This window comes from Branchiostoma lanceolatum, chromosome 12, assembly GCF_035083965.1.
Source record: "Branchiostoma lanceolatum isolate klBraLanc5 chromosome 12, klBraLanc5.hap2, whole genome shotgun sequence".
Taxonomy (NCBI): Eukaryota; Metazoa; Chordata; class Leptocardii; order Amphioxiformes; family Branchiostomatidae; genus Branchiostoma; species Branchiostoma lanceolatum.
Genome location: NC_089733.1, coordinates 11,682,946 through 11,700,271, shown reverse-complemented (window position 1 = coordinate 11,700,271; position 17,326 = coordinate 11,682,946). Strand labels below are relative to the sequence as shown.

The 17,326-nt window shown below is 41.8% G+C and overlaps 2 protein-coding genes across 2 annotated transcripts; both read left to right on the top strand.

Annotated features, from left to right (window-relative positions):
* Positions 1-1,039: 1,039 nt before the first annotated feature.
* On the top strand, positions 1,040-4,182 carry LOC136446496 (uncharacterized). Its single transcript, XM_066444883.1, has 2 exons — positions 1,040-1,617; positions 3,217-4,182. Exons 1-2 carry the CDS (start codon positions 1,283-1,285, stop codon positions 4,046-4,048), a joined length of 1,167 nt encoding a protein of 388 aa, XP_066300980.1. The 5' UTR covers positions 1,040-1,282; the 3' UTR covers positions 4,049-4,182.
* A 4,979-nt stretch (positions 4,183-9,161) lies between these two features.
* LOC136446499 (uncharacterized) lies at positions 9,162-16,998 on the top strand. The gene is made up of 7 exons (XM_066444885.1): positions 9,162-9,397; positions 11,813-11,921; positions 12,498-12,799; positions 13,397-13,539; positions 14,923-15,115; positions 15,463-15,634; positions 16,012-16,998. Exons 1-7 carry the CDS (start codon positions 9,242-9,244, stop codon positions 16,245-16,247), a joined length of 1,311 nt encoding a protein of 436 aa, XP_066300982.1. The 5' UTR covers positions 9,162-9,241; the 3' UTR covers positions 16,248-16,998.
* The last annotated feature ends 328 nt before the right edge of the window (positions 16,999-17,326 follow it).

Sequence of the window (17,326 nt, the reverse complement as noted above, 5' to 3'; positions counted from 1 at the left end):
TTAAGCATAGAGAAGAAAAATACATACATGACATAAATGTAACGTAAGCACATGTGCTCAAATATTCATGTGTAGGATGAATAGATTATGTTCCTCCCCTTCATTGAACAAGAATGCATGGTATATTCATTTCCCATGGGACTTAAATGTTATGCATATCGTGTTCCATTCAGACCAAAAATTTTCTTTCTTCCGAACGCTTATTAAAAGTTAGCAGTACTTCAAGATTAAGAGTGTAGATTTGCTGACTAATGGCAGCTAACAAGACAGTTATTGATGACGAATCGTCACGCCTGGTATATTTAGTGTCAGTAGTCACGTACACTAGTCTTACGCACTATTTAGCGCTATGGTAACATGGCGGAGTATCGGATAAATAGGTTGACATTCGCTCGAGTGTACATGTGTGAATAGAATTTCATGTGACCTTTTGAGAACACAGTAAAAGAGCAGTGCCAGTCTATAAATAGATATAGGACGTGGTAGCTACAATACAACAAATGTATTTACTAGTAGCTATACACATTCTACTGTCAAACCTTGAGGAAGCACGTATTCTTTATCCTTACAGATTTCGAACGGAATGAAGACGTTTAAACAGTGCAAGTGTTCTTAGATCATGAGCTAAGATTCAGAACAACCACACAAGTACAGCAAGTTTAAACCAAAATAAAAAAGCATAGTAGAGTAGAATAGAGTTCTTCAACAAGTGTGAGCTAAAATAGCTTTCCGTATTTCACGTGAGCTAAAAAAGGGACCGTTTTTTTCAATGCAAGCAGACAGATGCCTATTTAGGCTATTTAGTATGCAGAGGTCAGCGTACACAATTGAAGGGTCACGCAAAATGGGCAAGATCAACCAATCGTCACGAATGTACTATACCCGTGCTGTCAGCAGGGGGCGTGTCGCTGTGAAGGTTCACGAACGAGTGGAATAAACCATCCTGCTTAGTTGCCGGGGGGACAGACATGGTTCCTGCAAAAATTCTACGCGTCACAAAACCTTTACTTGTACTGACGTCACTGGCAGAGTGCCCCACACGGATATAGTGACGTCTATTTTTAGCAAAACGGGACAAAACTGGCATGTAGGGCGACAGAAGTCTTATATTTCGTTCCGAAAGATTTCCCGAACCCCCCTCGTTGAAAACGCCTGTCCAATTCACCTGTTACCTGTTGGTTTCAGAGAGCACAAGGAAGTGAGGACGAAAAAATTCACGCCTCGTCAAGTGGCGTTGTATTTCAGGTATTCTTCTGATGTTTGCTTAGAATTTTATCTTACAATGTTGAGACCGTGGGATTTATTGGTTTGTGCACTGTGTTTGTGTGTCGGACAAAGGTTAGTCGTTGGAGGGACGACTCTAGCCACAACGCTTTCTACTACCGAAGCCGGCAGTGTATGTACAGTGGATACAGCCGGCCAAGAAACGTGTAACAGTGTCACCGAAACGTCTACTTCTGATGGCAGTTCTAGCTCAGTCTGTACAGGCCAAGGAACTTGGAGTTTGGTGGTCAACGCAGCTGAAGGCACTACAGTCAATTTTACACCTGGTGACGTAAACCAAACCAACTTCGTATCAAATACGACAACGAATGGAGCCACCACGTTTCAATACAAGTAAGTGTTTACTGAAATTGACAATTTACTATTATCTACCTGTCTTATTTCTTGAAATACTGCAGAATCGTTACTGGTTTTGTAGTCAGGAGAAAGAACTATATTTGTCTCGTGTCTGTTTTCCTCACAACAGTGCGCAAACAGGACACAAGAGCGCACTGAAGTGTTTACACAACAGTCAGTAGTGCAAAGGTAAAGTTAGAAACCAAAGGTAGAAACTAAAGTTACTGGGATGAATATTCATATGAAATCCACCTCCCTTCTCGCTCTGAAAGATCTCATACCAACGCCTGGCCTTCCTAAAAACGTCTTTTGGTTATGGCGTACTCTCCAAGCAGAGGTTGGTTCGGAAGATTGCGAAGAATCTTCTATGTCCCGGTTTCTTTCCGTCGACCTAACCAATTCGCCAAAAAAGCAGTTACTCAATTATTACCTAACCAATTACTTCCCTTTGCAACAGTCTCTAAAGACAAGGGTTGGGCTGGAGGAAAGAAACCGGGACATAGAAGAAGCCCAATATCCCCAACCAACCTCTGATTGGAGAGTAGGTCAGGGTCGCCTCGGAGAAAAATAAAGCAAAATTGATACAAAATTGGATTTGCCTGGATTCAAAGAGAGTATAATAGATACAGTGGAACGTATAGCTTAGGTTTTTTTCGTCTAAGTTTCGTTCCGGGCATTATTCTGAAATGCCACAGCCATGAAAGTTTCATGGTCGAGCAAGCCTTCCTTTTGTTTATGACGTATCAAGTTACGAGTTTAGCAAACAGGAACAAAGTTACAAAGTTCCTAGAATAACTACATTTTTCTGCCTGCTTTTACAATAAAAAAACTACCAGGGTCAATAGAAAAGGCATTTCTTTCGCTTTTTGGTCTCTGTGAAAGAAAAAAATTGAATGCAGACGGACAAAAAAAATCTGGGTTGCGCGGTGAGTTGTTTGAAGTAGTGTTGACTCACTCATGTGAGTCTTGAAAGCTGCGCAAACAACAGTTTGGACATGACAAAACGCGGGTTGGCACAGCGGTCAACATGCGAGGCTTGCACCGGGCCGAACTTTAGACAGAACTGCGTGGGTGTTGTACAGTCTGTGTGCTTTACTGTCTGGCTAGGCTATGGACTAAAAGAGATACCGGTATCATTTCAGTTGGAAAATGGAGTAGCATACATGTGACGTATTGTTGCGAGAGAGCTTTTGATTGGTATCAAATTCGCCCTTTAAATTCAACCTCCACGGAATGCGATTGCATCAGGTACCTCCTCCACAAAGGCAGTAAAATGCACTTTTCATTGTTGTAGCGCCGTCTGTTGACATTTTACAAAACTGCAATTCCATAAGAGCCAATATCTCTAAGTCTAAAGCTATTTTTTGCAGCAATCTGCAGGTTTGTCCTGTGTTTACACAATCTCCCGTTGGCGGAGATTGATCGGCGAAAGGGGTCCGGCAATTGTCAGGCGGGCCGCTAGGAGCGCGATTTAGTCAGGCTACTGCATGTCAGCGTTCTATCGGAAAAAGGACAAAACTCCACCGTAGTTAGCATGTAACGCTTGCTCAACTTTTGCATATAAAATTGACCATGATTTTTCTTTGTGTTCTTCAGTGTCGGCTGCTGTTATGACGTCACGGTTCACTATTCTAACTCTACCACGTGCACACTTAAAGTCGGAACCATCGAGAGTCCCGGCACGCCTGCCAGTAGCATAAGTTTCCCCGAGGACACGTTTGCCCATGTCGCTATCGGCTGTGGTGGCGGGATCGTCGTCATGCTGTGTCTGGTCTTTGCGCTCGGCGCCATCTGCAACAAGGACCAAAAGAAGCAAGCCAAGTACAAGGCAAAGATCGGAGAAGTGGGGAACCAACAGAAGAATGTTGAACAGCCTCGCTCTCCGAGTCAAGACACTCCGAGAAGGCCAGCTCTAGATGCTGTGTTCGACACAGGCCCGAGACCGGGCTCGCGTGCAGGCTACGACGATCGCGCCATGGTGGACCCTACGACATCATCGCAGGGAGGCTACAGCGATCGCCCCATGCCAGACCCTCGGCCAAGCTCGCATGGAGGGTACAACGGTCGTCCCCTGCCGGATCCTCGCGAGCAGTCCGCACCCTACGACGACCCTCGCCGGCAAGACAATGACGGCTATGACAACTGGTCGTTTCAAGGCGACGATTACGAGCGTCCACGACATCAAACCCAGTCTGCAGCACCACAGAGGGAACACCCCCAGCAGATGCGTCGTCATACAGAAGCGCCCCCTCACGGAACACCACGGTACGACAACCATGGAGAGGCAGCCAGGAATTTCAACGACCCTTACGGCGGTTACGACCGCTATGACCGACGGGAAGGAGATCGCCACGGCCGATACTCGGAGATGCCGCAATACGACAGGGGCATGCGCACTGGACCACCCGCAGACTTCGACATGTACTAGAGAACTTCAAAATGTCAAGCTTGTCTTTTGGGGGGAGGAGGGGGTATTTGGTGCTGTTTTCTAATTGTATGCCAGTGTTCTGGTTGCTTCTAGTTTCCGACTGTTACCTAGCAACCTGCAACCATTCGGCGTTTCAAAGGGAAATCGAAATCAAAATATGCTTAATAGCGTCAGTCATGAATTTGTAATACTGAGGAAGTCAGTCACGTAGCCACAATGCAATGACTGCCTTGACTTTGGCACTGCTAGGTGTTGGCAATTTAGTGAAACACGACAAGAGGAGAACATTTCTTCTATAAGCTAAGGCGGCAAGACATGCATGCCTGCAAAGAGAACGAACAAAGCTAGCCAGAAAGTAATTAGCTTATAGGTATGTGACTGTCTGTAAGTAAGACTGTCTGTAGTGTTCTTGATTATTCAAGACAAATCATTAATTACGTTGTGGATTGAGGATATCATTTCCATAGGTGTAAAAATATGTATATGTACTACCCACACAACAATAAGAAGCTGTACATATCAAAACAGTGAGAAGAACTGAACAAGTAGTCAAGATTGTGCAATTTGAAAAGAAATTTCAGATTTCGCAAAACTAACTTTGTAGTTATAGTACTATGCAAACCGCCATGTGTAACCAGTTTCAACTGTCCATAAATACTAATGTGACATATATTATCAACATCGGGCTGATAAGTTAAGTATAGTTAAGTTAATGAGGAAGGCCAGTATCTTAAAAATTCTGCATTACTAGAATCGCCGTGCCATGTTGGTATAGTATACAATGTAGATCTAGAGCCTTTCGAACAAGAGCACCATGAAACTCAAGATTATATTGATGATGCTGCATATTATTATATTGTTCTAATCGGAAATATTGACTAATCGTGGAATTGTATTGAAGGAAATATCCAAATTGCTCTTTTGTGGAATGCAATTTTGTAGCATATTGTTACAACAATGGATCACAAGGCAGTATGTTGTTATGCAAATGGTTCTTCGTACTAACGTTAGTGTTAGCGATCAATTTTCTTCAGTTAACAAATTTGGCATGCTAGGTCGCAGCGAGAGCTGATTTGTAGGTTATATACTGTTAGGGAATGTATAACTAGCTAACTAGCACTGAAAGCATGCAAGTAAAAGTTTCAGAAATTGCAAAGGAACAACACTCCTCATAGTCTTAGTCTATTGTGCTTCATATTTGTTGTTGTAATATCATACCTGCATTACATCATACTGGGCTTGTAGTCGGTTTTTTTTTACCGATATACAGACCAGGTATAGCTGTGTATGTACGTACCCCGAAGTGTACTTGACTTTAATCAAGAATTTCCTGAATAAAACTGATTAACTTACGAGCCAACTTGCGGAGACTTTTTGTGTTCACTTGCATGCTTTTTATAGCCTAAGAGTCATAGCAACTAAAGTACAATTGTATAGACTCCTGAGTGCTTGGGTGCTACGGTGTGAATGTAAAATTTGAAACGCAACTCTCCCCACATATACACACACATACACATAAAGATATGCTTAATTGAAAGTTGAACTTTATTCTTACACATCAGATGCACACACACTGACCTGCAGCTTGCCCCAGGATCAGGATATGACGTAACGTAGTACGTCACGTAACGTTAGTAGACGTACTACGTTAGTTACCGACTAACACAGATGGACTTTTATGAAACGTATGTTTCTTAACACGTGGTCACAGAAACACAGCTGCCCTAGCCTTCCACTAGTCCGTTACTGCATTTCTAGGATATTGGTACAAATGACTCTATACGTACACATATATACCTGAGAATTGAGACTACAGGTCAAGTGATCTTACTGTTTGATTCCATGCTGAGGAAACCTTAATCACAGTTGATGGCTGTAAAGTGGGTACAGCAAGACCGTCTCTGTTAGACGAGTGCGACGCAAAGTTAGCACTACTTGGCTTCTTGGAAATCATATGAGGTAAATGAAAATGTGCTGACCGTGGCTTTCACACATCACCTTGCGGGTCATGATGAAACTGCATGTATCAATGAGCACCTTTCCTCCGGCCTACTTTGCACGTACACCGACACGTCAGGTCATACACCCCCTTTCCACGAGAGGTTGCGACCGTGCTGCGACCACTGAGCGACCAGAGAGTTGACAGATCGCTCAACGAATTAAGCAGATAAAGAATGACTTGATTACGTTTCATGTGTTTGTTGTCTTTTAAATCATACTTAAGCATCTTGCATCACATTTCAATTGTTAGAATCAAGGATCACACAAATCGGTCGCTCAACGGTTGCTTAGCGATTGCCGTCTGGTGGCTAAGAATAAGCCCAGAGTAGTTATTTCTACAAATTTGTGCGGTAAAGTTTTATAAATGTATCTTCCCTCTATAGACTATATCAAAGCTTCAGAAATCTCAGTAGTAAAGAGACGGGTGTAGTAATGTAGTTCATCGATTAAGGTTAGGCATCCAGTCACTAAAAAGATTTTACCGGTACAAACAACATTACAGACCTAGCACTAAAGGCTTCTCCTCGGCTTTTCACCACCTATAACACAACCAGCTGCAGGGACACTCTCTCAATGTCGAATCCACAGTACAGTACACAATACTGTGAAAGGAGCAATGTTCGCCGTGGTTTTATGTTCTTGGTTTTCGCGGTGACCACTTCACCGCGCGCGTGCGCGAAGTTGAAACCACCGCGAAACGTTTTGTTCTGTCTTCTGCCCACCTACCCTTTTGTTTACACCGCGAGCTAAATACTAACGCGAACATTCTATTTCATTAACACCTCGAAATGAAATTCCCGCGAACATTCAATCTTTTAAAGTTATCTGGCCGGGCCCCGAAGCAAGAAATTTTTGTCCCCGATAGACTGGGGTTGGGGGCTTTGGTGGGTACCCCCCGGTGTTCGCACGATTTGCTCACGTCGGCCATGTTACCGGGTCCCGCGTTGATTCGAGTCCGAGTTAAAATGATTCGGGGTCCCGACTGGGCCCTAAAATCCCACTGGCCCACGCAGGGATCAAACCCGAAAGACAAAAAGATCGGCCCGCCAACTACCCGGCGGGGCTCCTTTTTCCCATTGGGACCTTATATAGCACAAGTCGGGTGTGGTTCGGGTGTTTGCACACATTCCGCACTCCTGGGTGGGGTCAAACCAATTTTGCTGGGGGAGCAGACTCACCATCGATTTTATGTCACTTCTTAATTGACTCACTTAGTCTAATCCTCGAATTTGTTTCCGATCCACTTCAGGTTACTTAGGCTACGATTTACTAATTGATATCGGGGATAAGCGTTAAGAAGGTTGTTTTAATTGGCTAAGGAGGATATCTAGTGATAGATTAGTAGCTAGTTCTTTGATGTTTGCGAGGGACACGGATATTTCAGAAATTAAGCAGGCTGTTTGGTTGGTTTTGAGTCCTGATATAGACACAGAGAATTTAACCATGCCATTTATATCTTAAAGTTTATTTGACCCAAGCCTCAAACCTTATGACCTTAAGAAATAGCAACCCACAGCCCGTGTTGAGTCATTCATTATAATACGTATATAGCTCAAATCAAGCAAGGGGGGAGGGGAGTGTAGACTTTTGGAAGTTCTTGATTGCAAAAGCAATTATTTCATATGGTAGTATGATATGCGTGAAATGCGTGAAAATATGCTTTTGTACTGTTGTGTGTTAGTTGCATCATATACCATGTCCCACTCTAGAACTGTTGTAGAGGTTCACAAGATATCCTGGAATTATAGATTTCAATATCTATAATGACAATGACAATATGTCTCTTTTCTATCCAATTTAACATCACCATTCTCCTTTGCTGTGGATGTCTTCTTTCTGTATCAATTTTACTCATGCAGTTGATACGAACTGACAACTTGTAATTTGACAGAACGTGTGTATCTAGTTTCCTTTCTTATGACCTAAAAAGCGACCTACAGGCGAGCTGAGTCATCCATGATAAGATAAATGCACAGACAAACATTTTAGGGAGGGGCCGGGGCAGGACATTTTGGATTGCTAAATGACTGTATCATGTGTGTGAAACCATGCTTTAGTAAGTACTACGATGTAACGGTTGCGCCATACCATGTCCTAAGTCTTGAGTTTCACACAATATTCCCTGGTCTTTCAAGAACTGAGTTTCATCTGTTACCCCTCTGACGCCGACATCGCTACACATAATGTTGTGATAATATTTTGAGCTTTTTATTTTCTTTACTACATTATTCTAGATCTGTTTGATTCGTTCGCCTGCTTCCTTCATCGATGAGTTATGCTTCTATAGTTGTGACTTAACAATTTGTCATTTGACTCTATATAACTAGTTTTCCTTTCGAACAGGGGTAACTATTAAACCAAAAAAGTAACTGGTAAAGTTCAGAAATGTTCAAATCTATTTTCAACGTTAACTCTACATCCTTTTCAAGAGGGTGGCCTTGCACAATGTGTTTGTCTTCTGCAATCATCCACAAAAGTGTAGTTGAAATACAAAGTTTGGAAAAAAGTACACGTTTCCATGGGAACGTTTTGACGTCATCAACGACGTTTTTCTCGCTGCAGCAGTGGTTACTATTTATGGAATTGACTCTGCGAACTCCCCTCTGTTGCCATGGCTACTGCATATATTAGTTTCACCATACTCGATTATACATCAAACAATAGTTTAATATACAGCTCTCTATCGCATCAAGCCACATTTCATGATATAACGCGTTTTGCCAACAACAGAATCTTCAAGTCGATAGTCCGAAATGCCAATGCAGATAAATACAAAGTACACACATAAAAGAACAAGATAGAATAAAACTTCGTAAGCTATAGGTTGATACTTTCCACTTCAAGTTTTCCTTACCATAATTACATAATGCGGTACTTTGAAAACAACTGAACTAAATACGTTTTAGAACAGGAGAGGAAAAAAATACCTTTGTCTACGAAAGCGCTCAGAAGAGCCATAATATGTGTTTTACACGGGGCAATGTTTGGATAGGGACAAAACGATTGGCTTCTTAATGGCCGTAAATGGTGTTTATTTTGATTACCAATCGCGATAAGCTTGGACCCTTCTAGACCCGCGCGGGCGGCCAGCTGGCATTTGAGGAGACGGAGAAACAGGTGACGCCTCGTAGAGACTACGCAGCTGCTTTCCCGCTCTTTCTCGGTCCTCAAATCTCAGGTTTACGTACCAAAATGGTGCTAGTGTGTAAAACAGAGATGGTCTGCCTCGCGCTAGCCACGTTCTGCGTACTGTGTAACAGTTACAGGTTAGATTCGGAGACAGAGCAGAAATCGCCAGGGGTGACGGAAACAGAACGACTGCCTTCCCCTCAGCTCTTGACATTCGAGGTAAGCCGATATTCAATATTCAAGATATCATGTCAACGTTACGTGTTTGACTGGCCAAGCTTGTGCAATCTATCATACGTCATAGCATTGGACGTTCCTTGAAACCCTCGTCGTACATTTTCTTTATCTCTGCAAGTCATCAACTTTGGGTTGTTATTTCTGCTGACGGTAGCAAACAATTCTTTGGTGCGTGAAAAATAACATGGCTGTGGAAAAATCCAATCTTATCGTTGACTTTATGTAACGTCTAATGAGGTGGACTTGAGACTTTGGGGCTTGGTTATTTGCGAATCGACTTGGAGAGAAAAGGACGTGTTGTTCAAATTTACGTCACGTTCATTTGATCTCGACTCAGAAAAACAATCATTTTGTTACTTATCATTTATACCATTTTAGCTCATTTTCTGAGTATTCTACATAACGTTTAATGTGAACGGGACGCTTCCCGTTACTTTGTGTCTCTAGCTTAGCATTAGCTTAAATGTTGTCCGTCTGAGAGTAAAATTTCGTCCTGAAAGCTACGATGATAAAACTTAATCTTAATTCTCAAGACTAGACTGAATCTAGTCAAGGTAAATCTTTCGGTGTACATTACAGAGCTAGAAAAAAATCTTCACAAAAGATAAAAAGGAAGATTGCAAAAAAAGGATGATTGTTTTTTTTAAGTGTTATTCCTGTCGCCATGGTGACGGGACACGATGTCGTGAGTTGTAGAAACGCGAGATGTTGGCTGTTGAGTTGTGGTATTCTGTTACAACCTCAGCCAACCAAACACGGCCACACATCAATGTTAATTCTTCCGTCTCCAAAAACAACCGTCTCCAGATTCTGACGGGGAGATGACTTTGGAGAAAAACATCAGCAAGCTCTTTCATTTGCCAAAGACAAAAACAAATTAGTCTTGCAGTTTGACGGTTTCATTAACACCCCCATTCCGCTAGGGCGGCGACCTTGCTACGACCGCCCTAAGACCTAAAGTTTGACAAATTGCTCAACAAATTTGACAGATTGAAATATACTTTTACGCTTTGTGTGTTTAGTCGTATTTTCCGTCATACTCTTACATTTTGCCTGGCATTCCAAATATAAAATCAAGAGTTACAGAAATCCAATCTAGGTCGCAGCCAGGTCACAGCGCGATCGCCGTCTAGTGGAACGGAGGCTTAAATATCACACATATCCAAGTATCTGAACAGACACACAGAAGAAACGTATGCGTGCATCACTATCAAAACAAAAGTCAGTTCACACGCTCCGGTAGAAGTTGTAAACACCTATGCATTGTTATGTTACAATAGAATTGCTACTTATGTGACTAGTCTCTGATGGCGAAAAAAAAACATGAGCTTTGTGACACCCACATTTAATTGTTTGAAATATAAACCTATCTTGGAAACCGCCATTGTGACATAATCTGTAACTGTCACTTCTGTTGACCGCACAGTTTTTACTCGAAGCAACATTGGCTTTTTTAATTAACGGCCGCCGTGAATGAATAATCTTATGTTAACAAATCATATGACCTACAAAAACCCTTGCTTTAGACGTTCTATTATTAACAAGAAAGACCAGTTCTCTTAGCGACTTAATCACTCCCAAAAATTGACTCCTACAGATCAAATAAAATTCGTTCATTGCTGTTTAAAGAGCTCACATATGTGTGCATTTATCTCGGGGTTGGTACTGTGATGTTGGCATGTACACGTAATGTCGGTGGGGTACGCTGTGATAACGAATATATGCGCTACCACCTGCTTTGCCACTGGAGGGCATCAAAACGCCATTTGTCATAAATGCAAACGATTCCTGATGCATTACTTCTGGTCTGGTGACTTCTATTTTCGGTGAATCACCGTTCAGCGTTCCGCAGGCCATTCAGTCACTAGACCTACAAGGTAAAGGTCGATTCACCCCATTATTGGTCTTACTCTTTACAGAGACGAAGCGCTTACGTACGTTCTTTTAAAGTTCAGTTTGTCAGGTTTGATTCAGTTTCTGTAGGGTTCTCTAGTTTAGAGCAACGAAAGGACGCCCAACTCTTATGTAAGCAACACGGGTTCAGAGAAGACCGGTTGGTAGTGGGATTTGCCGTGACCGGAAAGTGCCAGCTGGCACATGTAAGGTCTTGTTCATTTACATAAATCAATTTGTACGTATGACTGGGTAAAATGTTTCTTAGAATGCAACCAAGAAATGTTTACGTTATATATACCCGCCTAGCTGCAGTGCAAAGTAGAGCACGCTAGTATTGCCCGGCGGAAGATAAGTACTAAATGTAGAACGACTAACAAATACATCTTGCTTGTGTTTGAGGAAACCTTTTTACCCAGTTATTTACCAAACTATACAAGGATGTACGTGTGACTGCTTTTGGAGATCTTTTTAACAAATCGTTGTTTTCTGTATCCATCGTAGGTGTCTCCTTTTGAGAGACTTGAAGGTTTGATGCGACGTGGCGGCAGACACAAGAGGAGTTCGCTGATCGAATTTACGGTACCTTTGGCCATACGGATTACAGGAAGAGGTGAGAGACCTTATTTGTATAGTAGGTGTTTTATGGCTTCTAATCATAGTTGCTTTAGTACACAAACCTGAATTTTTTTCCCTGCCAATGTTTCTGAAGCTGTTGGGTACTACCTTTTTTAGAGGATAGCAGCTGCCAAAACGCTGGCAAAGAAAAAAACATACATTGTTGTGTACCAAAGAAACTATCATGCTGAATTGGTCTACCATTCTGATGAAACTATTTACGAAAGTGTGACGAAGTTTGAGGGTGGTAAGGGGAAGTCTAGATTGGAAGAAAATAACCCTAATATTCCCAACAGACCTTGATTAACATGTTGTAATGATAATTTCTTTATGACCATGTTGTTACCTTAAGATAGCGTTACATTCCACCTTTCCTAAAGGGGAACTAATAATTACAAATACTGTAAACAATGACAAGCTGTTTGTTGGCTTATCTTTAATCTCTTATGAACTAGCTTTTGAAGAAAACAAATAACGACAACGTCACGTTAGTTACTGATAAACAAAGCATAATGACCATGGCTGCAAAAATATGTCATTAATTACAAGGCGATATCTTTATATATTTCAGGAAAAATAACCGTTGACATAAATGCAATCAATTTGGACGACGGGAGCTTGTTGGAATTCCGAATCGACTATCAACGATCAAACATTACCTTAGGAACGGCGACTCTTGAAGCCAAAGAGTGTGGCTCCAGTACAAACTCTGGCTGTGCGAAACTCACATATAATACTCCAATTGACTCACGCACTGGCATAGACCGCATTTTCATCATTGTGGAGGACGCAGATAAAAAGTCGAACTACATTGAAGAGAACTTCATGGTTGAAACAACGAACCCAAGCGGACAGATAGGATCCGAATACTTCGTAAGCGTGCTTCTTCCTCTACTTGTATAGTCAGTTTACAAATCAACGTATTTTAAGTCGTTTTTCCTGCTTTCAATCAAACTTTAATTATTGTAATTTCCTTTACAGAATAGATTCATGCATTGGACAATGACAACTTATTATCAAGAGGCCTGTTTGTAAAATATTAACTGGCAAGGCCATGAAAGCTTCTAGAGGGACAACTTCCTGGAACGCGTATTGGAAAGTGGCTTCCAGGACCATGGATGAGAAATTTCTAAGAATAAAGGCGTTCCATGCTTGCTGTCATCCACAAATCTAACGATTTCAGCGTTGACTTTTAGTGGTCGTCATTAGCTCTTCCACGTAGTAAACATTGCCCATACACGGCGACGCCGGTCGGACTTACGTCGATTAGACGCACTTTTCGACCCCTTTGACTGATCACAACACGTACCAATAAACTCACAAACTTATCTTGTTTGGCGTACAACGCTATGCTTCATTATGGGGGGCTGTTTTCTTTAACTGTTTGCAGGGAAGAGTCCTGAGTGACAAATATATGCTTTAGGTACCTCACTATGGGTAACCGTTTCCTTTAACCTTTTGCATTTGCAGGGAGATGCACCGTATAGCCCGGCTGATGAGGGTCAGAACTGGCAGATCGCGGCTGCGCTGTTGGCAGCGAGCACGTTCATCCTCATCTGCGCCATTATCAACATCTGGTGCTGCATGGAGTTCGACCACAAACCGGAGGAAGAGTAAGTCATTAATTTTCCTTGTCTCAAAATCGGCATAAAAGTCCATACAGAAGGGGTCCTTACCGGTGTGAGCGGATCAAAACAATTGCGGTGTGGGGAATTTTACCAAGCAGCCTTCGTAACCACTCCTACTTCTATTGTGTCAGCTGCTTTAGTTCTAATTTTCCAAAATGTTTTGAGCAGGATGCTTATGCCTACATGTATATGTACGTAGAAGAGATGCTTTTTCAATCCTTAGTTTTTACTCACTCTGTTGATAGCTGTCATGCGAGCTATGAATCATTAAATGACATTGCCTCTCCAGAATAGGGTAACTGGTAACCTTGAAGTGGCCCTCAGGTCTTTTTGCGTGTGGCTATTGTAAGACATATATCTCCTTGCTTGTCGTTTGCTTTGAAAATACATTTGGGCTTCAAATGAGTCATATCTTATTGTTAAAAAGCATACGTAATGCGTGGTCCTAGTCTCTTCTGGAGGTAAGTAATAGGCTAATGGGTTATTCAATATCATCTGAAACATTAATAGGGTGATGAAATCGTCCATTCTAATGTCTAAGCCAGTGGGTGGTACAATTGCCTTTGAGATTTTAGAATGCTACGCCGTACTTAACAATGGACAATAAAGAATCAAAACTGAGGCCACATCTTTAACGACCAAATACGTGTGTTACGTTTGCGTAGGGATTAGCGCTGTCGTAAAATCGCACGCCTAACTACTCATTTATTGATAACTAATGGTATAGGAAGATTACTTAACCCACGCGTTGAAAACGAATGCGTCATTCGTTGGAAACATTAAATCATCATATCAACATGAACTTTTATATATTGCGACGAAATCATTTCTGCACTTCAAGACAACTGTTTCAGCTTTACCCTCGTATGTATTTAAAATCATCAGAAACTTAAAACAGTCACATAAATTTTTGAAAAAGCGTTGGATTATCGTTCTTTTTTTCCGAGCAGTGGGGTAAATGATTTACCGGAGGAATTAACCGGCAACTTTGATATATTATTCTCCTATTTGGCCAATTTCTACCATTTTTTCGGCAACCCTAGAAGTCTGTTAGAGACTATCACTTTTCACATCACATCAAGAGAAATGACAGAAATGTCTAGTTTTATATGCATGGTTCTTTTCCATAATTCTGAACAAGACAAGTTTGATAGTAATCAATATCTTTTGAGTAATAATGGCATAGTGAAGATTTTAAAGTTAAATGTCTCAAGCAAGGAAATTTTCTCAATCTCCGTTCTATAATTAATGTGAATGTCAGTTCAGGGACGAATAAAGGTAATGCCCTAGTTTCTACAGTTTTGAATTCTGAATAAAACTTTATCATTTCTATCATTATCATTAAAAAATAAACTCATGTTTATGCAGGCCCCAACAAGAGATGAAGGAAACCCCGAGGGGGATGACGTCCTCCCACAACCCGCACTTCCGCCAGCGGTACGACAGCATCTGGCGGCGGGAGGCTGTGCGGGACGGCCGGGCGGACGGCAGCCTCACCCCGATGCCGTACTACGGGGAGCGCAGGAACTCCACTCGTCTCACGGCCTTTGTAGATCCCGAGGTAGGAACCATGTTCTTTGCGATAAGTGTTGCTAACGTAGATTCTGTTGTTAGCACTGTCTCCATCATATTTCATTTTTCTCCTTTCATCTTAACTTTTTACCACTAGTAGCTAGCAACACCTCTTAGTTTATTCTAACCCATTACTTTTTTATGTGATTGCAATGTATGCTGTGTTATATAATTATATTATTGTACGTATTCTTGTCATGATAGATTCCCTTAATTTCAATTTTACGTGCTATTATCATGTGTAAAATCTTCACAAGACAATATCATAAGGTACAGGAATACGAGCACTTTGAAATGCACAACATTAAGTTTATACAATTACATGTACATCCATAGACGGAACGACGGACACCTGCGCCGTCGGTCTTGCAGGGCTCCTTCTACAACCCGAGCCAGCGTGGCTCCACTGCCGGGACCCAGTCGCTGTACGACCGCAGGTTTTCCGCCGTGCCTCCTCCTCAGGTCATGACGATCAACTACGATCCCATCCCAGAAGACGACTCGCCAGGTAAGTCTTAATTCTAACCTGAAATGTGTGTAAGTAAGGTAAAGCAGTTGTCCTTAATTGAGATGAAGCATGATGCTTTTTCAAGTAATTCTTTCGGGCCAAGCACACCGGGTCACCCCAACTCTTTTTAATATTTGTGGAGGTTTGACCCTTAAGCTTACTCATACATGGGGCAACTGGCTTTACGTCACCATCAAAATTGACGAATGCAATCCCGTTGTTTGTAATTATATATAAATCTATATCATAGTTTTCGTTTCCCCGAACAGCCCGGCCGGGTCCCGGTATGTTAGCTGAATTTGGTCGTCGACTCGTTGTACGTAATGTTGAAATACTGCAATACTGAGCCTCCATCTTGTTCTATGACGTCAATGCAGGCTACACCCCACCCCCTGTGACGTCCCGGTCAGTTCGGACGAGTTGGACATCGCAACCAGGCAACGGCGGCGCTCTCAACTCACCAGTTGGCCGCCCAAGGTCCAACAGTCTCTCGCCCAGCGGCAGAAGACACAGGAGGGTCAGTGCCCTTTCCGCTGACATTGAAGCTTTCAAGAAAGTTCCCTGGGACCAGATTTCATCGGGCAGAGCTTCTCTAACAAGCGGCTACGTCTGACGTATCTAACGTTCTGTATAGTGTATATGTTGTCAAACGTTAAAGTTTTAATCCTCGAAATGAAAATCCTTCCCACACATTTCGGTAAATAGGGCGGTGCACGTGCCAATCCCTTTTTCTATAGGCCTTAGGTCACACAGTTGTGCAAGCACTACAGCATGGGGCTAGTCCACTGGTGGAATGTATATACTATGGATAAACGGTCTCTGTGTACTGTCAAAACCGTCCATGAAAATCGCGTAGAGGACCGATACAATTTGGCCTGGAGGTCATTATAGACAGGTGGTCACTTTAGACAGGATTTGTAATGCTTGTGTCAATGGGAAAAATTGTCTAAGAGACCACCAAAAATTGGTCACATTGGCTAGGTGGCCCTTATGTAGAGGTTTTCATTTGTACAGGTTTGACTGTTATTTCAAAATGATTAAAAGAAAACTTTACTGAGTAAAGAACGACGATACTGCATCCCTGTGCAGTTTAAAGTTTTGTACCATTTTCCTAAGAGATGTTGGCAAGTAACTTATAGCTATATATAGGTGACGGCTTTATAGTGTTTTGTTCCCTTTTTCCTGACGAAAAGCCTTGCCAGAAGAGTAGTTTATTTGCATGTAATATGTCAACCATTGTGGCGTCAGGGGCTTTTGTTTTAACGTTCATTTTGGCATATTTTCATAGAAGTATATGTCCCCAATGTATATACAATGTCCAGGTATAATATGTCAATTGTACCTAATGTATATACAGTGTGCACTAATAAGCAGTTTCAGTCATAAGATGTGATTGTAGTGCTCTCAAACTATGTCAGGAAGTGTAAAAATATGTCCAGAATTTCAGTGCAAGTTTTAGTTATATTCAAACCAATTCTCCCAGTTTCATTATGCAAAAGGTATGAAGAAACATACTATAAATGTACACGTTTACAGACTGTAATACTTGTATGGACGTCAAATTCGTATAGCTTTTCTTGCGTATACTATCATCCACAAATTCGAAGTGTTGTCCTACTAGGATATCTAGTAATGTCTGTGTTTTGAAAAGGACTTATCAGTCTTTGTTTGGTCTTATATAACGATCTGTCC

Bases quoted from the DNA above. Each gene is read 5' to 3' on its own strand.
- LOC136446499 (XM_066444885.1), top strand. From the start codon at position 9,242: ATGGTGCTAGTGTGTAAAACAGAGATGGTCTGCCTCGCGCTAGCCACG. The intron at 13,540-14,922 runs GTAAGTCATTAA...ATGTTTATGCAG, and splicing joins GACCACAAACCGGAGGAAGA to GCCCCAACAAGAGATGAAGG. The intron at 15,635-16,011 runs GTAAGTCTTAAT...ACGTCAATGCAG, and splicing joins CCCAGAAGACGACTCGCCAG to GCTACACCCCACCCCCTGTG.
- LOC136446496 (XM_066444883.1), top strand. From the start codon at position 1,283: ATGTTGAGACCGTGGGATTTATTGGTTTGTGCACTGTGTTTGTGTGTC. The intron at 1,618-3,216 runs GTAAGTGTTTAC...TGTGTTCTTCAG, and splicing joins GCCACCACGTTTCAATACAA to TGTCGGCTGCTGTTATGACG.